We start from the raw sequence: 25,892 nt of genomic DNA on the forward strand, positions 1-25,892 counted from the left end.
CAGAGAAAATGGCTGCTTGGAGGGCGGAGTCTGAGGCATTACACCCTGCTGAAGTCCCTCCCCTCCTCAAACCCCGCCCTCCCCCAGCTCTGCCTCCTAAATCTCCAGGAATCTCCAAACCCAGAGTTTCCAAACTGAGTGGATCGGGAGGTTGCCATCCCCAAATCTCCCTCAAGTAGCCTCATTACAAAACCAACTCTGCTTCTTCACCCCTGGCACGTGAGAGCAAATAGAGTCATTCAGCATTTAAGGAAAAATTCAGGCTCTCTAATCTTTCCATTCAATGAAGACGGGTAGCTTTGTGTCTGAAGCAACATAAAGGAGTAAGAGTCTAGTAGCACTTAAAGACTAACAAAATTTGTGGCAGGGGATGCGTTTATGTGAGTCACTGCTCACTTCTTCATTTAGATTAAGATGAGTAGCCATTTTAGTCAGTCTGTAGCAGCAGAGACCCGTGGCGCAGAGTGGTAAAGCTGCAGTACTGCAGTCCTAAGCCCTGCTCACGACCTGAGTTCGATCCCGGCGGAAGCTGGGTTCAGGTCACCGGCTCGAGGTTGACTCAGCCTTCCATCCTTCCGAGGTCAGTAAAATGAGTACCCAGCTTGCTGGGGGGAAGTGTAGATGACTGAGGAAGGCAATGGCAAGGAAAGGAAAAGGAAAGGTCCCCTGTGCAAGCACCAGACGTTTCCGACTCTGGGGCGATGTTGCTTTTACAACGTTTTCACAGCAGATTTCTGATGGGGTGGTTTGCCATTGCCTTCCCCAGTCATCTACACTTTCTCCCCAGCAAGCTGGGTACTCATTTGACCGACCTCAGAAGGATGGGCAGCTGAGTCAACCTCGAGCCAGCTACCTGAAAACCCAGCTTCCGCCGGGGATCGAACTCAGGTCGTGAGCAGAGCTTAGGACTGCAGTACTGCAGCTTTAACACTCTGCGCCACGGGGCTCTTACTGGCAATGGCAAACCACCCCGTAAAAAAGTCTGCTGTGAAAACGTCGTGAAAGCAACGTCACCCCAGAGTCAGAAACAACTGGTGTTTGCACAGGGGACTACCTTTACCTTTTTTTAGCAGCAGAAAAGAGCAAGAGTCCAGTAGCACCTTAAAGACTAACAGCGTAGGAGCTTTCATAAGCCGCTGCTCCCTTCTTCAGATACCATCTTCAAGGTGCTACTGGGACTCTTACACTTTCCCATTCTGTATTTATTACAAATTTTCAGTCACACAAAGCATTCAAACCCACGAGGCCTGGCAAAAAAAATTGGAGTACTTCATTTCCTCTTGCATTTCCTTAAGCTCCCAACCAAAACCTCAAAGCCACATTGGAGCTTTTGGAATTCACAGTAAACAGCGACGGAAAGGCCCCAGCCTGCCTGCTTAGCCATATAAGAGGCACATGGGATTCCACCCTGTCCAGGATGCTGTGTGTTTAAAGGTCAGAGATGGAGCCAAGAGGAAGCCAGGCCTGTCTGTCAGCCTCCCGAGAGCCATCCAGGTGGTGTTTTTGTTACGCTGTGCGCGATTCTGAAGGGCTGGTTTGCATTTGGGGGCAGGCGGGAGGCCATGCCCAGCCGGGGGAAGCCAAAAACTTGGCAGGCGGGTGGAGAAAAGAGAGAAGCTCTTGGCTGCAGCTGGGACATTTTTGTGGCTGAAAAAAAAAACACAGCGCCGATCTCTTCCCCTCCATTCTTCCATTTGCTCTCTTTTATGTGTGTGAGGAACGCCCCTCAATAAACTTCTGTTCCATCCAGTGGCTGTCTCATGAAACAAATGAAACAGTGGCTGTCATGAAACAAACAAACAGAGGAGGGCGAGGAAGATGGTGAGGGGTCTGGAGACCAAGTCCTATGAGGAAAGGCTGAAGGAGCTGGGCATGTTTAGCCTGGAGAGGAGGCGGCTGAGAGGTGATAGGATCCCCATCTTCAAGTACTTGAAGGGCTGTCATATAGATAATGGGGTGGAATTGTTTTCTGTGGCCCCGGAAGGTAGGACCAGAACCAATGGGCTGAAATTAAATCAGAAGAGTTCCCAGCTCAACATTAGGAAGAACTTCCTGACCGTTGGAGCGCTTCCTCAGTGGAACAGGCTTCCTCGGGAGGTGGTGGGCTCTCCTTCCTTGGAGGTTTTTAGAGGTTAGATGGCCATCTGACAGCAATGAAGATCCTGTGAATTTAGGGGGAGGTGTCTGTGGGTTTCCTGCATTGTGCAGATGACCCTGGAGGTCCCTTCCAACTCTATGATTCTATGATATCTCTCTTTAACAACATCTGACTCTAGGCTACGTTATCTCTTTTTGTATCTGAACCCTTCTGTCACTCTCAGCATCAGGAATCCTGAGGAATCAGGAAAGGGAAGGGATTCCTATTGCCCCTTTTAGCATGAGGCCAAAATGGAGATTCTGTCAGTGAGTGAACCCAGCAGGTCTTCTTTTGTACTGGCAGCTCCTTTGCATCTTAGGCCACACCCACCTGATGCAGCCAATCCTGCTGGAGCTTACAGTAGGCCCTGTACTAAGAGCCCTGCAAACTCTTGGAGGATTGGCTGCATCAGGGGTGTGTGGCCTAATATGCAAAAGAGCTCCTGCTACAAAAAAAAGACCTGGAAACCACACAGATCTTAGTCCAGGAGAGCCTGTCCTGACATGGACAGTTTTAGCGTGATCTTGTCAGATCTTGGAAGCTAAGTAGGGTCATTCATGGTTAGTATTCTGATTGGAGGGAGGGAGGAAGGATGGATGGATTAAGGCAGATGGGAGAGGTAAAGTAGAGCCAGACTTACGCTCATTGTGGCGTTGATCTCAGACACTGTCTCTTCGTCCGTTGGGAACTGATAGATCTGGACCCCGTTGCTGACCAGCTCGCTCATAATCTTGCTCTTGAATTTGTGCAGTTCGTTTTTGGCAATGGTGTCAGCTTTGGCAATGATGGGGATGATGTTCACCTGCAAATAAGAATGAGAACACCATCATCACGCTGTTGGCCGCTTGCTGGGAAGGAAGAGGGCCACGCTGCCTCCAGAGCACAGGTGGAATTCTGGCTGGAGCGGCTTTGCATATTAGCCCACACCTCCTGATGTAGCCAATCCTCCAAGAGCTTACAGGGTTCTTTTTTGTAAGCTCTTGGAGGATTGGCTACATCAGGGGTGTGCGGCCTAATACACAATTGACCTGCTAGAATTCCACGCCTGCTCCAGAGACTTGGGAATGAGTTCCTTAGAAAATAGCATCACTATTTGCATGTAACTTCATGACAGTGGCTAGCCATGCTTCCTGTTTTGCTGACCAGTCGCACCGGATTCATGGTGCCCTCAGAACCATGGAGTTTTTAAGGCAAGAGACTAGCAGAGGTGGCTTGTAGTTGACTCATTAAACGTTGTGACCCTGGTCTTCTCTGGTGGTCTCTCTTCCAAGTACTAACCATGGTTGACCCCGCTTAGCTTCCAAGTTCTGACAAGATTGGGATATTTAGGGCTATTCAGGCAGCTACTCCTGTTTTGGTGGGGGTTAAATGGCTCAAGTGAGGTGATATTTGGCCATGTGAAACTGCCCTACAAGTAAGGAGGAGGAGAAGAAGATGATGATGATATTGGATTTATATTCCACTATTCACTCTGAATCTCAAGAGTCTCGGTGCGGCTTACAATCTCCTTTACCTTTCTCCCCCCCCCCCCCGACAATAGACACCCTGTGGCTTTGAGGTAGATGGGGCTGAGAGAGCTCTGACAGAAGCTGCCCTTTCAAGGACAGTTCTGCAAGAGCTATGGATGACCCATGGCCATCCCAGCAGCTGCAAGTGGAGGGGCAGGGAATCAAACCCAGTTCTCCCAGATAAGAGTCCGTGCGCTTAACCGCGAAACCAAACTGGCTCTCTTTGTGTAGGTCTGTGTGGCCCAGTATGGCCTCTTTGTTTTAACAAGAACCAGCTCTCTGCATAAAGGTCTCTTCCCAATACCTAAGATCATTTCACAACTGGACATGCCGAGACTGAACCTGGGACCTTCTGCATGCCAGGCAGGAATGAGCTATGGCCCTTTCGATAAATTATGCTTAGAATTTGTGTAGCGTTTTGGTGTTCAGAGTGCTATCGAATCGCTGCTCACTTATGGTGACCCCTGTAGTTTTCAAGGCAAGAGATGTTCAGAGGTGGTCTGCCACTGCCGGCCTCCGCATAGCAACCCTGGACTTCTTGGTGGTTTCCGATCCGACTCCACACCAGGGCCCACACTGCTTAGCTTCCAAGACCTGATGAGACCAAGTTAGCGGAATGCCTCGCCTTCCCTCGCAGCCTAGGCGCCTCTGCTGAGCAGTCAGGTTAGGACAGACAAAAGGAAGTCCTTCTTCACCCAAAGGGTTATTACAGGGGTGGCCAACGGTAGCTCTCCAGATTTTTTTGCCTACAACTCCCATCAGCCCCAGCCATCAGCCATGCTGGCTGGGGCTGATGTAGGCAAAAAACATCTGCAGAGCTACCGTTGGCCACCCGTGGGTTATTAACACGTGGAATTCACTGCCACAGGAGCTGGTAGCAGCTACAAGCATAGACAGCTTCAAGAGGGGATTGGATAAACATATGGAGCAGAGGTCCATCAGTGGCTATTAGCCACAGCGTATTGTTGGAACTCTCTGTCTGGGGCAGTGATGCTCTGTATTCTGGGTGCTTGGGAAGCGCAACAGGGTGAGGGCTGCAAGTGTCTTGGCCCCACTGATGGACCTCCTGATGGCACCTGGGTTTTTTTGGCCACTGCGTGACACAGAGTGTTGGACTGGATGGGCCATTGGCCTGATCCAACATGGCTTCTCTTATGTTCTTATGTGACACAGAGTGTTGGACAGAATGGGCCACTGGCCTGATCCAACATGGCTTCTCTTATGTTCTTATGTGACACAGAGTGTTGGACAGAATGGGCCATTGGCCAGATTCAACATGGCTTCTCTTATGTTCTTATGTGACACAGAGTGTTGGACAGAATGGGCCACTGGCCTGATCCAACATGGCTTCTCTTATGTTCTTATGTGACACAGAGTGTTGGACAGAATGGGCCATTGGCCAGATTCAACATGGCTTCTCTTATGTTCTTATGTGACACAGAGTGTTGGACAGAATGGGCCTGATCCAGCATGGCTTCTCTTATGTTCTTATGTGACACAGAGTGTTGGACAGAATGGGCCATTGGCCTGATCCAACATGGCTTCCCTTATGTTCTTATGTGACACAGAGTGTTGGACTGGATGGGCCATTGGCCTGATCCAACATGGCTTCTCTTATGTTCTTATGTGACACAGAGTGTTGGACTGGATGGGCCATTGGCCTGATCCAGCATGGCTTCTCTTATGTTCTTATGGTGGAAGACAGAGCACAAAAGCCAGCCCTGGGTTCTTTTGAACAGCTAGCACCGATTTAATAGATATGCACTATTTAACTTCCTGTGAGCCAGAGCTCACTTTTGACATTTGTTCTGGATTCTGACCCGATGAACGCTCATGCCACATTAAATCTGTTGGTCTTTAAAGTGTCACAGATTGCTGACATTTTTTTGTTTGGGCTCCAGCTGCCCCTCTGGAATTTATGCATAATTTGACCTCGCTGAATAAGCCGCGTTGTCTGTGCTGAACTTGCGAAGTTTGGCTTGCCAGGTAATGGAAAGCAGATTTTTTAAATCGCTCTACAATGAAGACTTTATCAAACGTACTTAAGGGGGAACGGCAGGCCTCTCTACGGTTATCTTTTTGCTTCCTGCTCCCCCCCCCTTTTTTTTCATTAGTAAAGCTGCAGCCAAAGAGATAAGATCCATCAATTTGCATTTCCGAGAAAGAAAGATGTCCATAAATAGAAGTCCCTCAGACGCTGCACTCAGAGAGGTAAGAGGCTATTTCCTCTGCTCTCTCTACAATGGTCGTGGACAGGAAATGTTATCTGTCACACAAGCTGCAGCAGAGGAAACAGACAGTCGTCGCCAAAGCGAACTCCATTTTTATAAAAAAAGTAAAGCGCTAGTTGTTTTTGACTCTGGGGGAATGTTGCTTTCATAACGTTTTCACGGCAGACTTTTTACGGGGTGGTTTGCCATTGCCTTCCCCAGTCATCTACACTTTCCCCCCAGCAAGCTGGGTGCTCATTTTACCGCCCTTGGAAGGATGGAAGGCTGAGTCAACCTGGAGCCAGCTACCTGAACCAGCTTCCACTGGGATTGAACTCAGGTCATGAGCAGAGGGCTCCGACTGCAGTACTGCAGCTTTACCACTCTGTGCCACAGGGCTCTTGAGCATTTTTATACCCAGCACTTAATACACCTTTTGAGCTCTTTTGTGTGAACACGGCCAACCGGTGGGGGAGGGGGAACTTACCTCCACGCAGCAGGGGGGGGGGCATCTGATGTACACAGATGTGTCTACATCACTGCCTACATGACCCAGAAGTGACATCATCATATCCAGGACATTGTGGTGATGCTCTGGTATTTGGGCAAAAACTTTATGACAAATTTGGCTTCTACCATAGAGTTTTTGTCCAAATACCAGAGTGTCACCTCGACATGATGATGTCAATTCTGGGTCATGTGCAGCACTGGCCCGAGGGCATATGGCACCCTAGGCAGACTGCCAGCCCGCCGCCCCCCTCCACAGTGCCCCCTGTGCCATCCCCCCCTCTTCCACCCTCCCTTCCCCACCCCTTCTATTTCAATGCCCGGAAGGGCGGTGGAGCACCACTCCCGGGCTATCTAAAGGCAGCCCCCCGCCAATCAGCTGATCCAGGAAGTGGGGAGGTGGGAACAGCAGTGGTGCCCTTTCAGGACGTGGTTCCTTCGTGCTGCTGCTGGCCTGCCTGGGTGCTCACAGACAGTAAGTGTCGTGCTGTTTTACCCGCCGATCAACTGGGGGCGCCTTTAGATAGCCCGGAAGTGGCACTCGACCACCCTTCCGGACATTGAAATAGACCTGGGGTGGGGAAGGGAGGGAGGAGAAGGCTGAGGAGTGGGCAAACTAGGTGTTTGCCTAGGGGGAAGGGGGGGGAGACCGAATTCGGCGACCCTGCCCTCCTGGCGCCCTAGCAACTGCCAAGTTTGCCTAGTGGGCGAGCCAGCTTTGGTCATGTGGACAGCGATGTAGACATCTTGTGCACATTGGATGGCTCCTCCTTTTTCAGCCAGCTGATTGGTGACAGAGAGGTGCGGCCTGTCAGCGAGGGACCCCCACTTCCACTGGGGGGAGACTGGCAACCCTATATGAATGCGCCAAGTGCTCTTAAGACAGAGTAAAAAGAATAAGGGAACTGGCTTTGCCTGGATCTATGAAATTTTATTTGAAACCTATCAGAGATTTGCTTTTATTTATTGTGTGATGTCATATACAGCCAGTGTGGTACAGTGGTTAGAGCACTGGACTGGGTAGACCTCAGATTCACACCTCTGCATGCTGTGAAGCTTACTTAGGTGACTTCGGCCTAGTCATGATCAATACTCCCTCTAAGGTCTTGTGAGCAAAAATTCTACTTTGTGAGCTGCTGGCATTAAAGTTGTGAGCTACTGAATAAGTTAAGTGTGCTCTGGGCCACTTTTCCTGGGCTAAGACAAAAAACATGTGAGCCAGAGGCTAAACAAACAGTGAGCTAGCTCACGCTAACTCAGCTTAGAGGGAACACTGCACACAAGCAGAGAAAAAAACTCTATTTGCTCAAAATCTAAGCAACGGAAGTGTTATTTTCCAACATGGCTGAAGGTCTACTCAGACTAGCAGCGGCTCTACACCACAAAAAACACCTGAACTTTTTAACTAGAGATGCCGGGGCTTGAACTTGGGACCTTCTGCATGCCAAAGAGATGCTCTACTGAGCCGCAGCCCCTCCCCGAGGTCCATAATGGCTTAAGGATGATCCCTGTTCCAGCAGAGAGAAAGCATGAAGTCAACACTGACCCAGAAATGAAGAGGGTTTTTTGTTTTTGTTTTTTTTCAAACTACTGACGGTGCTTGAAAATCCTCTTATGTTATATAAACTTGTCCTTTCCAGTAGATGCTGCTAATCCTTATTTGGATGAAAAGCAAACATTTGAACTGAAATTGCAGACTTTTATTTTTTGCAATTATCTAGGTTCATACTCTCCCTTCCCCAGATTTAGGTTTGGAGGTTTTTTGGCAGTGTTGAAGAAGAAGAAGAAATTAGATTTATAGCCCACCCTCCACTCCGAGTCTCAGAGTGGCTCACAATCTCCTTTACCTTCCTCTCCCACAGTAGACACCCTGTGAGGTGGGTGGGGCTGAGAGAGCTCTGACAGAAGCTGCCCTTTCAAGGACAACTCTTGCAAGAGCTATGACTCACCCAAGGCCATTGCAGCAGCTGCAAGTGGAGGAGTGGGGAATTATTAGCAATCAAACACAGTTTCCTCAGATAAGAGGACAACCTCTGCCAGAGCTATGGCTGACCCAAGGCCATTCCAGCAGCTGCAAGCGGAGGAGTGGGGAACCAAACCCACTTCTCCCAGATAAGAGTCCGCACACTTAACCACTACACCAAACTGGCTCTCAGTTTGAGAGAGAAGAATGTCTCGTGGAAGAATGCCTGTTTCAAGCTCCTTATCTACACAGTCCCATCTCAGCTTTATTCCCAAGATGTTCCTATAGCTATACGGTCAGCAAACATTTTCATCACTGAAGGTCCTACGTGACGTTTAAGAAGAAGACGAGGAGACTGGATTTATACCCTGCCCTTCACTATCCAAAGGAGTCTCAAAGCGGCTTACAAATCTCCTTTCCCTTCCCCTTCCCACAACAGACACCCTGTGAGGTAGGTGGGGCCGAGAGAGCTCTCCCAGAACAGCTCATGAGCAGAACAGCCTTGAGAAAACATGTGGCTGACCCAAGGTCACATCAGCAGGTGCAGGTGGAAGAGTGGGGGAATCATACTGGGTTCTCCCAGATAAGAGTCCATGCACTTAACTATTACACCAAACTGGCTCTCTTTATAGCTCTTTAAGGCCATAAAGACTTATCTAGTAAAGATCTATCGATTAGATCAGCATCCTTTTCCCCAAGAGCATCCACTATGTGCCTCAAGATCTCAAACAAATGTTGTGTTCACACTACACTAAATGTGCTTTACATCTGGATTTTCTACTGGCAAAGGTAGTCCCCTGCGCAAGCACCAAGTCATTACCAACCCATGGGTCGACATCACATCACTATATTTTCTTTGCAGACTTTTTCGTATGGGGTGGTTTGCCATTGCCTTCCCCAGACATCTACACTTAAGAACATAAGAGAAGCCATGCTGGATCAGGCAAATGGCCCATCCAGTTCAACACTCTGTGTCACACAGTGGCCAAAAAACCCCAAGTGCCATCAGGAGGTGCACCAGTGGGGCTAGAAGCCCTCCCTCTGTGCTCCCCCAAGCACCAAGAATACAGAGCACCACTCCTCCAGACAGAGAGTTCCAACAACAAGCTATGGCTAATAGCCACTGATGGACCTCTGCTCCATATGTTTATCCAGCTGTCTATGCTTGTAGCCGTTGCCGCCACCTGTGGCAGTGAATTCCACGTGTGAATTACCCTTTGGGTGAAGAAGTACTTCCTTTTATCAGTTTACTTCCCCCCCAGCAAGCTGGGTACTCATTTTACCGACTTCGGAAGGATGGAAGGCTGAGTCAACCTTGAGCCAGCTACCTGAACCCAGCTTCCGCCAGGATCAAAGGTCATGAGCAGACCTTGGACTGTAGTTACTGCAGCTTACCATTCTGTGCCACGGGGCTCCTTCTACTGAGTAAGAATAGCCAAAATCCGGATGTAAAATGCATTATTTAGTATAATGTGAATGCACCAAAGTGACAGTCATCCTTCGGTTTGCACAAGAATCTCCTAAACAGAGGTATACTGTCTCTGAACAGGGAGGTTCCTTTCAGCCATCACAGCCAGCATCTGTCGATGAACCCGTCCTCCCACAAATCTGTTTGGTATTTTTAAAGCCATACTAAGTAGCGGTTGTCACATCCTGCGGTACCGAATTCCACAAGTTAATTATATGCTTTGAGGAAAAGGGCTTTGTTTTTCCTTTTCTTTTTTTAAAAATAGTGGAGCAAGCCTTCTGGAATCCGAGAGCAGGGAATCACAAACAGAAGGGGAGAGAGAAAGAGAGAGAGAGACCTGATTTTAAAAAGATGCTGGTGATGCGTACAAAATCTGCTCATGCACCTTTGTACATGTCCAACTTCTTGTTTTAACCGGGCTGCTCTCTGTGTATGCGGGAGCACATACAGCCGGGGCTGCGGGAGCTGCACTGGCTGCCGGTGGTATACCGGATTCGCTACAAGGTGCTGGTCATTACCTTTAAAGCCCTATAGGGCCGAGGACCTGCCTACCTTAGGGACCGTCTCTCCCCACATGTTCCCCAGAGGGTACTCAGATCTGGAATGAAGAACCTACTGTGATCTCCGGGCTGAGGGAGGCAAGACTGAAAACCACTAGGGAGAGAGCCTTCTAAAACGCTGCCCCCTATTGGTGGAACCAACTGCCGGAAGAAGTTAGAGCCTTGCGGGACCTAGCTCAGTTCTGCAAGGCCTGCAAGACAATGTTATTTCGGCCTGCCTTTAACTGAATTGCTGATATAGTTATATAAAAGAATACCTTTTATACGATTACTGATATTATCCTGATATTGTTTGACCTACTTGCCCATAGTCAAACAGTATCAGGAGAGCCAGTTTGGTGTAGTGTTTAGTGTGCGGACTCTTATCTGGGAGAACCGGGTTTGATTCCCCACTCCTCCACTTGCACCTGCTGGAATGGCCTTGGGTCAGCCATAGCTCTCGCAGGAGTGGTCCTTGAAGGGCAGCTGCTGTGAGAGCCCTCTCAGCCCCACCCACCTCACAGGGTGTCTGTTGTGGGGGGAGAAGGTATAGGAGATTGTGAGCTGCTCTGAGACTCTGATTCAGAGAGAAGGGCGGGGTATAAATCTGCAGTCGTCTTCTTCTTCCTAAGAGTACTGAATGCCATCGGAAACTGAATGACATTAGCACCAAAACTGTTCTAATTGTTTATACTGTGGATCTGAAGAATTGTTTAAATGTTTTATTGATCGAATTGTATTCTTACGATGATCTACTGTTTTATTGCTGTGAGCCATCCTGAGCCTGCTTTGGTGGGGAGGGCGGGATATAAATCTAACAGATCAAATCAAATCAAAGGGCTCTATGCATGCTTAGTTAGCACGTCACAGCAATGTGTGCAGTCTCCGGATCTCTGGCGAACTAAGGGAACATAGCTGCATTGCATGGGGAGCAATAGCAATTTGCTCCCCTCTGTGAGACTGGGAAGGTGAACACCTGATTGTGCGTCTTATCAAAGCAAGTAGTGGTGTACCTTACTGTCGAGCTTCTTCATGGTGACCAGATCGAGAGACTTCAGTGAGTGGCCCGTGGGCGCGATGAAGTATAAGCACACATGGATCCTGGTGTCGTGATAATTGAAGAGCGACCGCTTGATCTTCAGTTCCTCCTGCAGATAGGCTTCAAACTGGGCATCGATGTACTCCACAATGGGCTTGTAGCTGAAACGGAAGAAGAAGAAGATATTGGATTTATATCCCCCCCTCCACTCCGAAGAGTCTCAGAGCGGCTCACAATCTCCTTCACCTTCCTCCCCCACAACAGACACCCTGTGAGGTAGATGAAGATATTGGATTTATATCCCGCCCTCCACTCCGAAGAGTCTCAGAGCGGCTCACAATCTCCTTTACCTTCCTCCCCCACAACAGACACCCTGTGAGGTAGATGAAGATATTGGATTTATATCCCGCCCTCCACTCCGAAGAGTCTCAGAGCGGCTCACTATCTCCTTCACCTTCCTCCCCCACAACAGACACCCTGTGAGGTAGATGAAGATATTGGATTTCCATCCCGCCCTCCACTCCGAAGAGTCTCAGAGCGGCTCACAATCTCCTTCACCTTCCTCCCCCACAACAGACACCCTGTGAGGTAGATGAAGATATTGGATTTATATCCCGCCCTCCACTCCGAAGAGTCTCAGAGCGGCTCACAATCTCCTTTACCTTCCTCCCCCACAACAGACACCCTGTGAGGTAGATGAAGATATTGGATTTATATCCCGCCCTCCACTCCAAAGAGTCTCAGAGCGGCTCACAATCTCCTTTACCTTTCTCCCCCACAACAGACACCCTGTGAGGTAGATGAAGATATTGGATTTATATCCCGCCCTCCACTCCGAAGAGTCTCAGAGCGGCTCACAATCTCCTTTACCTTCCTCCCCCACAACAGACACCCTGTGAGGTGGGTGGGGCTGGAGAGGGCTCTCACAGCAGCTGCCCTTTCAAGGACAACCTCTGCCAGAGCTATGGCTGACCCAAGGCCATTCCAGCAGCTGCAGGTGGAGGAGTGGGGAATCAAACCCCGTTCTCCCAGATAAGAGTCCGCACACTTAACCACTACACCAAAACTGGCTCTCTGTTCTATGTCAAATTATGTTGCACTTGTCATCATTCCCTTGAATTTAGGAGCCACTGAGTAGGGTTGGTGGGAGCAGAGTCCCAGGAGAAAAATTAAAACAGAAAAATAAGGCCTTGGCTGCTAAATGGAAGTTCAGACCATGTTGTTCCTCAAGATTGCTAGTGGTGTCTAGGGTATCTCTAGCAATTGTGATTGCTAGAGCTACCCTTACCATTTCAACTCTATGGTCTGAACGTCAGATCAGCAACCCAAGTAAGGTTCCCAGGGCTTTTTTTGTAAGGGACTCCTTTGCACATTAGGCCACACACTCCTGATATAGCCAATCCTCCAAGAGCTTACAGTAGTCCCTGTACTAAGCTCCCTGTAAGCTCTTGGAGGATTGGCTACATCAGGGGTGTGTGGCCTAATATGCAAAGGAGTTTCAGCTACAAAAAAACCCCCTTAAGGTTACCAACCTCCAGGTGGGGTTTTGAGACAACACAGATCAGTTCTCCTAGAGAAAATGGCTGCTTTAGAGAGAGGGGGCTTTAGCACTGTACCTTGCTGAGGTCCCGCCCTTCCCCAAACCTCACACTCCCCAGATTTCAACCCCCAAATCTCCAGGTATTTCTCAACCCAGAGCTGGTAATAAGAACATAAGAACATAAGAGAAGCCATGTTAGATCAGGCCAAAGGCCCATCCAGTCCAACATTCTGTGTCACACAGCGGCCAAATATATACACACACACACACACACACACTGTGGCTAATGATGGACCTCTGCTCCATATTTTTATCTAACCCCCTCTTGAAGGTGGCCATGCTTGTGGCCGCCACCACCTCCTGTGGCAGTGAATTCCACATGTTAATCACCCTTTGGGTGAAGAAGTACTTCCTTTTATCCGTTTTAACCTGTCTGCTCAGCAATTTCATCGAATGCCCACGAGTTCTTGTATTGTGAGAAAGGGAGAAAAGTACTTCTTTCTCTACTTTCTCCATCCCATGCATTATCTTGTAAACCTCTACCATGTCACCCCTCAGTCGACGTTTCTCCAAGCTAAAGAGCCCTAAGCGTTTCAACCTTTCTTCATAGGGAAGGTGTTCCAGCCCTTTAATCATTCTAGTTGCCCTTTTCTGAACTTTCTCCAATGCTATAATATCCTTTTTGAGGTGCAGCGACCAGAACTGCACACAGTACTCCAAATGAGACCGCACCATCGATTTATACAGGGGCATTATGATACTGGCTGATTTGTTTTCAATTCCCTTCCTAATAATTCCCAGCATGGCGTTGGCCTTTTTTATTGCAAACGCACATTTTCAGTGAATTATCTACCATGACCCCAAGATCTCTCTCATGGTCAGTCTCTGCCACTTCACACCCCATTAACTTGTATTTGTAGCTGAGATTCTTGGCCCCAATGTGCATTACTTTGCACTTGGCCACATTGAACCGCATCTGCCACGTTGACGCCCACTCACCCAGCCTCAAGAGATCCCTTTGGAGTTCCTCACAATCCTCTCTGGTTCTCACCACCCTGAACAATTTAGTGTCATCCGCAAATTTGGCCACTTCACTGCTCACTCCCAACTCTAAATCATTTATGAACAAGTTAAAGAGCATGGGACCCAGTACCGAGTCCTGCGGCACCCCACTGCTTACCGTCCTCCACTGCGAAGACTGCCCATTTATACTCACTCTCTGCTTCTTATTACTCAGCCAGTTTTTGATCCACAAGAGGACCTGTCCTTTTACTCCATGACTCTCAAGCTTTCTAAAGCCTTTTAAAAAAAATTCTCCCCAGGATGTTCACTTCCCCTTTGGCCCTAATTTCCACCTGTCTATCAGCTGAGCATCAGCAAGCAAGGGATACAATTGGCTAGAGGTCTCCCACCATAAGCAGGCAAATAGGAACCCCATTAATGAGGGTTAAAGATGTACTCAAAGCCAGCCCTAACATAAGACATAAGAACGTAAGAGAAGTCATGTTGGATCAGGCCAATGGCCCATCCAGTCCAACACTTTGTGTCATATAAGAACATAAGAGAAGCCATGTTGGATCAGGCCAATGGCCCATCCAGTCCAACACTCTGTGTCACAGAAGAACATAAGAGAAGCCATGTTGGATCAGGCCAATGGCCCATCCAGTCCAACACTCTGTGTCACAGAAGAACATAAGAGAAGCCATGTTGGATCAGGCCAGTGGCCCATCCAGTCCAACACTCTGTGTCACAGAAGAACAAAAGAGAAGCCATGTCGGATCAGGCCAATGGCCCATCCAGTCCAACACTCTGTGTCAGAGAAGAACATAAGAGAAGCCATGCTGGATCAGGCCAATGGCCCATCCAGTCCAATACTCTGTGTCACAGAAGAACATAAGAGAAGCCATGTTGGATCAGGCCAATGGCCCATCCAGTCCAACACTCTGTGTCACAGAAGAACATAAGAGAAGCCATGTTGGATCAGGCCAATGGCCCATCCAGTCCAACACTCTGTGTCACATAAGAACATAAGAGAAGCCATGTTGGATCAGACCAGTGGCCCATCCAGTCCATCACTCTGTGTCACATAAGAACATAAGAGAAGCCATGTTGGATCAGGCCAATGGCCCATCCAGTCCAACATACTGTGTCACAGAAGAACATAAGAGAAGCCATGTTGGATCAGGCCAATGGCCCATCCAGTCCAACACTCTTTTTCACAGAGAAGAACATAAGAGAAGCCATGTTGGATCAGATCAGTGGCCCATCCAGTCCATCACTCTGTGTCACATAAGAACATAAGAGAAGCCATGTTGGATCAGGCCAATGGCCCATCTAGTCCAACACTCTGTGTCACAGAAGAACATAAGAGAAGCCATGTTGGATCAGGCCAATGGCCCATCCAGTCCAACACTCTGTGTCACAGAGTGGCCAAAAAAACCAGCCACCATCAGGAGGTCCACCAGTGGGGCCAAGACACTAGAAGCCCTCCCACTGTGCCCCCTCCCCAAGCATCAAGAATACAAAGCATCACTTGCCCCAGACAGAGGTCCTTGTGGCTAATAGCCACTGATGGACCTCTGCTCCAGATGCTTATTCAATCCCCTCTCAAAGCAGAACTCTCACACAGAGCTGAAACGAAGTTTGAGGTTTTAAACACGATACATCAAGTGCTGTAGAAACTACCTAGCCTGGAGCAAGCTTACAGCGATAGGCAGAATGCAATAGGCAGAGGCCCAGGGCTGCCCCTGCCACTAAGCAAACTAGGTGATTGCCTAGGGTGCTGGTCTTCTGAGGGCACCGAACTGGAAGCCCCCCATGTGACTCGATGATGTTATCAATGCGAGGGAGAGGAAGCAGAGGTTAGTCTTGCCTAGGGTGCTAAGACTGTCTAGGGCCACAGTCCCTGTCCTTTTAATGGCTCTTTTGTCCATTTCATTACAGCACGACCCTATTTACCTTTGAAAAAATCACTCCTGAATAATTCCATTTTCCACAGAACAAAGCTAGACTCAGGGTCACCTTTACGACCAACCAAGTTGAATTCTGGGTATAAGCTTTGGTTTTGAGCAGACTTCGGAGGACGGTGGAAGACAGGAGGGCCTGGCGTGACTTTGTCCATGGGGTCGCAAGGAGTTGGACTCGACTGTACGACTGAACAACAAAATAAGCTTTGGTTTTCATGCACGCTTCTTCAGATATGCACAAAAGCTTAGCCCCAGAATTCAACTGTGTTGGTCTTAAAGGGGCCACTGGACTCAAAACTTTGTTCTATTGCCTCTCACCGGGACGTCTATCCACCTGAATCAATCTCCATTTCCCACAGTTTGTGGGAGGCAAGACGTGTGAGAGCCCGGCGGAAGTAATGCTTAAGTTGCTAAGGGCTCCTTAAATAGAAGCAATCGTTTACGTGAACGTTTCTCCAGGAAGCTGCAAGTTCTTCTAAACAGGTACACAGAGAATGACTAACCTGTACACGCTACCTCATTTTTATTTCTCCCCTGTGCGCTTAGCAACAAAGGAAAGGAGAGGAGGAAATGGGTAACACAGCAAGGAACGTGTGTTTGCAGAAGTTGAAAACTATTTGCTCTCATGTGAAAGTTTCTGTGGTAGAGATTATCCCCCATACTCCAGGTGCTCCACAGCTTTCCCATCAACCCTCAGGGCACACATCTAACAGAAGGGACCATGACTCTGTGGAAGAGCCTCTGACCTGCACGCAAAAGGTCATGATGACAGACTAAGGCAGCTTCATGTGTGTTGAAGGAAAGGAAAGGGAAAGGTCCCCTGTGCAAGCACCAGTCGTTCCCCACTCTGGGGTGACGTTGCTTTCACAACGTTTCCACGGCAGACTTTTTGCAAGGTGGTTTGCTATTGCCTTCCCCAGTCATCTACACTTTTCCCCCAGCAAGTTGGGGACTCCTTTTACCGACGTCAGAAGGATGGAAGGCTGAGTCAACCTCGAGCCGGCTACCTGAAAACCCAGCTTCCGCCGGGGATCGAACTCAGGTCGTGAGCAGAGCTTAGGACTGCAGAACTGCAGCTTTACCCCTCTGTGCCACGGGGCCCTTTATTTGTGTTGAAGGGAAGGACTAATACGGGGTTGGCCAAACTGTGGCTCAGGAGCCACATGTGGCTCTTTCACACATATTCTATAGCTGTGGAAGCCTCTCACTGGCCTGTTGGCAGGCTTGGAGAAGACACTTCTGTCTTTGAATCACTTCTCCAAGCCAAGCCAGCTGGCAGCTTGGAAAATGCATTTATAAGTTGTTTTTTTCCCAAAGATTTCAGGTTTTCACGGCTGGCATCATCATTAGGGTTTGTAGAATCTTTCGGGCTCAAGTGCCGTGTTCTACTGGAGAAAGTTTTTCTTCCAGACGTTTCGTTCTCAGCTGTGGAGAACATCCTCAGTGGCGTTGCAGCCGGAGCAGGCACTCTGACCTTCTTGGCTGCTGTGCATTGTTTTCTTTCCACCTCTCCTTCACTCATTTTCCTTCCTTCCTTCCTCCCTCCTTCCCTCCCTCCTCTCAAACATCTGACATTCATGTCTTGCGGCTCTCAAACATCTGCTGTTTATTCCATGTGGCTTTTCTATTAAGCAAGTCTGGCCACCCCTGGGCTAAAGTGGAGAGGAAAACAGATCCCTAATTGTCCCCTCCAAGTATAATCATCCATCACAAGATGAGTCTTCCGCCACTCAACCTAAACTAATAAACTTGCAGAGGGTCAAAGATCCTATTTTACAATGTATTCACACAAAAGCTGAAAGATTGAGTGGGGCAGGGAAAGACAATGGGACGCATTCCCAATTTGTTATGACCACACGCCCACCATCTGACCATCACCTTGGGCAATCATGGGACAAGATGGCGGGCAGATGGCCAACTTTGCTCGAGTTTTATATGTCACAGAGATGGCCCCTGGCACTGCATATAGTACTGGCATGCCTGAAAATATGATTCCCACCCCCAATCCTGCATACTCTAACAAACTAGCTTGTTGCCTCGGAAGACATGTTCTACCCTACTGCTTAAATGGCCATTTTTTCTAGTGTATTTTTTGGCTGGTGTCTGTAGTTCAAATGGGTATACTTCAACTACCTCTTCCACATTTTTGGCTTTGCACTGACTTTAGTTATGGCATTGTAATCTTATCTTTATTGCTATTCATTTGTGTACTGCATATTTTTGGTTTTATTCTACTTGCAATATTGTATGCAATTACTCTTCTGACTTATTGTTCTTCTAATTTTGAAACTTTTCCCCCCAATAAAATCATATCAAATGGGGGAAAAAGGGGACAATGAACACGAGGCCTCATTTTGGGCAGGAGCTCACAGGAGCAGTGCTCCAGAACCTCTACATTTTATGGTACTCTTTCTTTCTTACCCCTCCTCTCTAAATAATTGCTTCTGGGCTCCATTGTTTAAGCCCCTGTGAGAATTTTGCTGAACTCTACGATTTGATAAACTTTCTAATATTTTTCCCTACAAAAATTGGGAAAATAACCCAAACGTATAAAACAGAAAGATGGAAATCTTCCTCATGCCACTGTGGCCACATAGGAGAAAGTAATTTAAGAAGTATGATGGGAGCAGTGTTCCTCTATGCTGAGTTAGTGTGAGCTAGCTCACAATTTTTTTAGTCTCCAGCTCACACGTTTTTGTCTCAGCTCAGGAAAAATGGCCCTAGAGCAAATTAATTTATGCAGTAGCTCACGACTTTAACGCTGGTAGCTCACAAGGTAGAATTTTTGCTCGCAAGACTCCACAGCTCAGAGGGAACACTGGATGGGAGGTAAGGTTTTATTATGACAATTATAATTCATGAAGCATTTTAAGGTAGATGCTGAGCTGATGTAATTTAGTACACCTTCTGGTGATGTCAGGGGTGTGTGATATATGCAAATGAATTGTGAGAGCCAGTTTGGTGTAGTGGTTAAGTGCGCGGACTCTTATCTGGGAGAACCGGGTTTGATTCCCCATTCCTCCACTTGCACCTGCTGGAATGGCCTTGGGTCAGCCATAGCTCTGGCAGAGGTTGTCCTTGAAAGGGCAGCTGCTGTGAGAGCCCTCTCAGCCCCATCCACCTCACAGGGTGTCTGTTGTGGGGGGAGAAGATATAGGAAATTGTAAGTCACTCTGAGTCTCTGATTCAGAGAGAAGGGCAGGGTATAAATCTGCAATTTTTCTTCTTCTTCTAATGAACTCTGGCACCTCTTCTGCTACAAAATGACCTGATGAACAATAAAGCTCCAAATCCATGATGTACCACAACCCATGTTCTCTTTAATCCCACCCCCCCGTACAGCACTTCACCTCCTGAGCAGAATATAGAATCAAAGAGTTGGAAGGGACCTCAGGGTCATCTAGCAGAAGGTCCCAGATTCAATCCCTGCCATCTCCAAAAAAGGGACCAGGCAAATAGGTGTGAAAAACCTCAGCTTGAGACCCTGGAGAGCCGCTGCCAGTCTGAGAAGACAATACTGACTTTGATGGACCAAAGGTCTGATTCAGTATAAGGCAGCTTCATGTGTTCATATGTAGTCCAAGTCCCTGCACAACACAGGAAACTAACAAACACCTCCCCCTAAATTCGCAGGATCTTCATCGCTGTCCGATGGCCATCTAGCCTCTGTTGAAAAACCTCCAAGGAAGGAGAGCCCACCACCTCCCCAGGAAGCCTGTTCCACTGAGGAACCGCTCTGTCAGGAGATTCTTCCTAATGTTGAGCTGGGAACTCTTCTGATTTAATTTCAACCCATTGGTTCTGGTCCGACCTTCTGGGGCCACAGGAAACAATTCCACACCATCCTCTATATGACAGCCCTTCAAGTACTTGAAGATGGTGATCCTATCACCTCTCAGCCGCCTCCTCTCTAGGCTAAACATCCCCAGCTCCTTCAACCTTTCTTCATAGGACTTGGTCTCCAGACCCCTCACCATATAACTGCTGTAATCTTAAAATGGGCCCCTAAATGGCTTCAGATTGCTGCTGAGTGGGGCTTCCTGGGTTGATGAGCAGCCACTCACATAAGAACATAAGAGAAGCCATGTTGGATCAGGCCTATGGCCCATCCAGTCCAACACTCTGTGTCACGTAAGAACATAAGAGAAGCCATGTTGGATCAGGCCTATGGCCCATCCAGTCCAACACTCTGTGTCACGTAAGAACATAAGAGAAGCCATGTTGGATCAGCCCAATGGCCCATCCAGTCCAACACTCTGTGTCATGTAAGAACATAAGAGAAGCCATGTTGGATCAGCCCAATGGCCCATCCAGTCCAACACTCTGTGTCACGTAAGAACATAAGAGAAGCCATGTTGGATCAGGCCTATGGCCCATCCAGTCCAACACTCTGTGTCACGTAAGAACATAAGAGAAGCCATGTTGGATCAGCCCAATGGCCCATCCAGTCCAACACTCTGTGTCACGTAAGAACATAAGAGAAGCCATGTTGGATCAGGCCTATGGCCCATCCAGTCCAACACTCTGTGTCACGTAAGAACATAAGAGAAGCCATGTTGGATCAGCCCAATGGCCCATCCAGTCCAACACTCTGTGTCACGTAAGAACATAAGAGAAGCCATGTTGGATCAGCCCAATGGCCCATCCAGTCCAACACTCTGTGTCACGTAAGAACATAAGAGAAGCCATGTTGGATCAGGCCTATGGCCCATCCAGTCCACACACGGTTTAAAGAGAACACTGACCACGACACCCTCTGAAGCGCCTTGCAAGAGGTCAGACTGAAGATGAAGGGGGCTTTGAGTGCCGACTGAGTTCTAAATCCTGCACATTTTAGAGGAACGTTGGTCGCAGTTGGCTTTTCAACTGAAGATGAACCTTCTTTGTCAAAACATTCCCTAATGAGACAGGACTTGCTCCCACTGCGTGCCTGGCTATCAGGACATCTCTTTGCAGACTGGGAGCTAAATTTAAAAGCTGCTAATACGTGCTACAGCTGTTCCCAAAGTCCTGTTTGTTAGCTTTAAAGGGGGGGGGGAAGCTGCAATTTGGTGGGGGGTGGATTGAATCTATCGTGAATGTTAATCTTCAACAGAGAGGTTCTGCGATACGAATGTTTTGGACAGCGCAGCTGGATTCACGGCACATGTCACACAACTGGAAAATCAAAAGTGCTGTGGAAAGAAAAACCTCCCTGTTGCTGTTCACAGGCCAGGGCCTCACCAACAAAATAATCCAGGGACAAAATGAACGCCTGTCAGGAGGACTATATAAATTACCAAACCCCATAGGATCCAAAACTGAGAGTTGCTGTGATGGTTAGAGCATCAGACTAGGATCAGAGAGACCCAGGTTCGAATCCTTACTCTGCTATGGAAGGCCTCCTGGGGTGACCTCAGGCTGGTCACACACTCAGCCTAACCTACCTCACATGGTTGTCATGAGGACAAAATGGAGGCGAGAATAATGCAAGCTACTTTGGGTTCCCGCTTTTAGAGAAAGGTGGGGTAGAAATGAAATAAATAAAACAACATCTCTTTCCAGGCCTTTTTTTTTTTTTAGAAAAAGCCCAGCAGGAATTCATTTGCCTATTAGGCCACACCCCCTGATGCCAGGCCAGCTGGAACTGAGTTCCTGCTCAAAAAAGATCTTTCAAGAGTTCTAACCCTGGGCATTCCATCAGTGATATAGACAGAATGTCACCTGTTTTATTTATTTAGTGTATTTGGATTCCGCCTCCTCTAAGGAATGCTGGGAAGTATACATGATTCTCCAGTTTGCTGTAGTGGTTAAGTGTGCGGACTCTTATCTGGGAGAACCGGGTTTGATTCCCCACTCCTCCATTTGCACCTGCTGGAATGGCCTTGGGTCAGTCGTAGCTCTGGCAGAGGTTGTCCTTGAAAGGGCAGCTGCTGTGAGAGTCCTCTCAGCCTCATCCACCTCACAGGGTGTCTGTTGTGGGGGAGGAAGATAGGGACTGTGAGCCACTCTGAGATTCAGAGTGGAGGGCAGGATATAAATCCAATATCATCATCCTCTCCTCCAGAGTATCCTTACAACAACCCTGTAAGGCACATCTGGCTGAGAGTTAACAAGTGGTGACTGAGTCAGGATTTCAACCTGTCTCTCTCCAATCCTAGTCCACCACACTTCAGTCTTAACAAACCTGTTGGCACTTTGGGGATTCTGAGAATGCCACCGCAAAATGGCTGCCACGGAAGCTGGTGCCAGTCACAAAACATTGGGAACAAAAAAGGAGGAGAAGTCTTTGAAAAAGAAAAGAATGTACGAGGCACCAGAGGTCAAGAATGTTTATGAACCAATAAATTATGGCAACACCTATACATGAAAACAGAAACATAAATGGTAATACCCAAAATTAGTATACATGGACATTGGTGCGTTATTGCTAATGTCTATGTACACTGTTCACTAATTTGGTCCATAACTATTTATGTCTTTATACAATTCCTGCTTCCATGTATACGTGTTGCAGTTATTGATTGGTTCATAGACATCCTTAATCTCTGGCGCTTCACAAAACGTTGAGAAACTGCAAGTCAAGCATCCTTAGATCCAAAGGACAGGGCTTTTTTAAAGCAGGAACGCAAAGGAACACAGTTCCAGCAGGTGTCAGGGGGTATGACCTAATATGGAAATGAGTTCCTGCTGGGCTTTTTCTACAAAAGCTTTGTGCAAAAGAATGCTGACATCAGGGCGTGCGGCCTAATATGCAAATAAGTTCCTGCTGGCTTTTTCTACAAAAAAATGTCCTGCCAAAGGCAATACATTCTGGGCTGTTCTGAAGTATCCCTACTCCAAGGGAAGAGAGAGAGAGAGAAGCCAGGACTTTGGGGAAGAGAGGCTTTGTGGCAAAAAGCAAATGCGTCAGCAGGGCTTTTTTTTAATAGCAGGAACTCCTTTGCATATTAGGCCACCCCCCCTCCCGATGCAGCCAATCCTCCTGGAGCTTACAGGGCCTACTGTAAGCTCTTGGAGGACCGGCTACATCAGGGGGTGTGGCCTAATTTACAAAGGAGGCCCGGCTACAAAAAAAACCCTGGTTGTCGGCAACTCATCAGTTAGTACCAAGATAATTTACCGCCATGCTGGGGCACACAGAAATCCTGCACATATGCTACTTTTCGGCCTGTAAAAACTGAAACTGGCCAGGACATGAAAGGAACAGGGGGAAAGGGAGAAGTAGTCACAGCTGGGTTCTCTATAGCTTTTGAACACCAAAGGTCTTTGGTATGCAACTTTCAGGAATTTGGCTGCTCCTGCTACATCAACTGAAATCCCCTAGGAGAGGCCAACTTCTGTTTCATGTTTCGTAGTCTGGAGAGGAGACAACCCACATCTCCCTGTCGACTGGGCCTTGCTTTGTAGGGATGATGCAGAACTCTGCCATGCCCACACCATACCTGTGGTCTCTGGCGCAGCTGTGGAATGAGAGGGGTGAATTAAGGAGCGAAAAGGGAAGTGTGCCATGGAGAGCTGGGAAAAGGAGGGAGGGCTGGAGGAACAGATGATGGAGGAAGGAGGCAAGCAGAAGAGAGATGGCAAAGCAGAAGGGGAGGCGGGCATGGAGGGGAAGCGGAATTTCTCAGAATCTATAGCATTACTTGTGGCAGGGCATGAGTTTTTATGAGTCACTGCTTGCTTCTTCAGATACAGCTAGAATGGAGAGGCAAACAGTGACTCACAAAAGCTCATCCCCTGCCACAAATCTCATTAGTCTTTATGGTGCTCCTGAATTCCTGCTCTTTTCTGCTGCTTCAGACAGACTAACACAGCTAAATGAAGCATCTGGATCTAAATGAAGTGGGTAGTGACCAGTGTTCCCTCTAAGCTGAGTGAGTGTGAACTAGCTCACAGGTTTTTGGCCTCCAGCTCACACATTTTTGTCTTAGCTCAGGAAAAATGGCCCCAGAGCACAATAATTTATATAGTAGCTCAGAACTTTAATACCAGTAGCTGACAAAGTAGAATTTTTGCTCACAAGACTTTGAAGCTTAGAGGGAATGTCGGTAGTGACTCACAAAAGCTCATGCCTTGCCGAAATTTCTTTTAGTCTTTGAGGTGCTACTAGACCAGGGGTGGTCAAACTTGCTCAACATAAGAGTCACACAAACTAAACGTCAGATGTTTGAGAGCTGCAAGACATAGGAAGGAAGGAAGGAAGGAAGGAAGGAAGGAAGGAAGGAAGGAAGGAAGGAAGGAAGGAAGGAAGGAAGGAAGGAAGGAAGGAAGGAAGGAAGGAAGGAAGGGAGGGAGGGAGGGAGGGAGGGAGGGAGGGAGGAAGGAAGGAAGGAAGGAAGGAAGGAAGGAAGGAAGGAAGGAAGGAAGGAAGGAAGGAAGGAAGGAAGGAAGGAAGGAAGGAAGGAAGGAAGGAAGGAAGGAAGGAAGGAAGGAAGGAAAGGAGGAAGGGAGGGAGGAAGGGAGGGAGGAAGGGAGGGAGGGAAAGAAAGCAACTTTAACTTTAAATGCATTATCCAAGCCACTGGCTGACTTGGCTTGGAGAAGTGATTTAAAGAATGAAATGCCTTCTCCAAGCCGGCCTATGGAGCTTTGAGAGCCACAAAATGCGTGAAAGAGCAATATGTGGTTCCCAAGCCATAGTTTGGCCTGTACTAGACTCTTGCTTTTTTCTACTGCTGTAGACAGACCAGCACGGTTACCCATCTTGATCTATAACATTACTGAAATGGTAGAACAAACGTTGAGTCCAGTGGCACCTTTAAGCCCAACGAAAGTTTATTCAAGGAATGAGTTTTCACGTGCAGGCACACTTCTTCAGATACATAGAAATGGAAGTTAACATTTCATCTATCTAGGCAGATGCCTCTATGTAGGCGTACCTATTGGGAGAGAAGTCATTACAGGAACAACAATACATACAATGCAATCGTTACAGTGACAAATTACTATGTAATAAAGTGCATATACAAAATACAAGATACAAAAATAATTCATGAAAATTCTTCCAAAAAGGAGTCCCGATGTGCAGGCTGCCGACTTTTAAAAGTCCCGCTTCGATTGTCACTCTTCCAGCAAAGGGTGCTCCGTTAAATTTCGACAAAGACGTCCCCATTCAATGATGCCTACTGATGCTCTTCCCGATGCGTTCCTCACTGCTAAGTATTTTTTACATCTATGATGATATGGGAATGGGAATTCTCCAGAAAAGTTTTCAATTTGGCATCATGCTCTATGGCGGCTCAAGGCCTACGTAGGGGAACAGCATAGCATTAGCATACAACTTAATGAATATGCTAATTTGCTGTCCACCTATCCCTGCAAAATCCAGGCCACCTCTGCAAGGAAGCCAACAGACTATAGTGCCAAATAGGTTCAAAAGTCAGCACGCCTGGAATTCTTCCCTGTAAGCTGCACATTCCAAGAATTCTGATCTAAAGTCTCAAGTTCCCTATTTAGGAAAAATGCAGATTAAGTCATTTAAAAAGCTGCGCTGCTGGCTACAGTCCAAGAGGAATTAGAAGGATTCAGGTACAACGCTAGCCTACAAAGTTCCACTCCAGTTTAAAATATGTTTTACAAATCCCTGGTCATATGGGAATTGGGGGGAAGGGCAGCAGGGGTGGAATTCTAGCAGGAGCTCCTTTGCATATTAGGCCACACCCCTTGATGTAGCCAATCCTCCAAGAGCTTACAAGGCTCTTTTTTGTAAGCTCTTGGAGAATTGGCTGTATCAGGGAGGTGTGGCCTAATATGCAAAGAAGCTCCTGCTAGAATTCCACCCCTGAAGGACAGTAATCCTGCCAGTTATCTCGGTTTTAAATGCAGGCTATTGGGACATAACTCATTCAATTAACTCACGGTATTTTGCCAATACTATGTATGGGTGTGAAAGGTGGACAATGAGGAAAGCTGACAGAAAGAAAGCTGATTCGTTTTAAATGTGGTGCTGGAGGAGAGTTTTACGGATACCGTGGACTACCAAAAAGACAAATCAGGGTGTTTTAGAGTCTAGACCGAATCAAGACTGAACTCT

At 47.8% G+C, this 25,892-nt stretch overlaps 1 protein-coding gene across 4 annotated transcripts in view; it reads right to left on the reverse strand.

The window, feature by feature from the left end:
- The window catches only part of SEPTIN11 (septin 11), a 158,768-nt gene that overhangs the window by 37,560 nt on the left and 95,316 nt on the right, over positions 1-25,892 (reverse strand). For all 4 annotated transcript variants that reach the window (XM_060247158.1, XM_060247156.1, XM_060247155.1 and 1 more), the window contains exons 4-5: positions 11,346-11,532; positions 2,778-2,939 (exon numbers count right to left, since the gene is read on the reverse strand). In XM_060247158.1, coding sequence (XP_060103141.1) covers positions 2,778-2,939; positions 11,346-11,532 — 349 coding nt within the window. The remainder of the gene's footprint in view (positions 1-2,777; positions 2,940-11,345; positions 11,533-25,892) is intronic.

The sequence above is a fragment of the Heteronotia binoei genome, chromosome 9 (assembly GCF_032191835.1).
Source record: "Heteronotia binoei isolate CCM8104 ecotype False Entrance Well chromosome 9, APGP_CSIRO_Hbin_v1, whole genome shotgun sequence".
NCBI classification, from domain to species: Eukaryota; Metazoa; Chordata; class Lepidosauria; order Squamata; family Gekkonidae; genus Heteronotia; species Heteronotia binoei.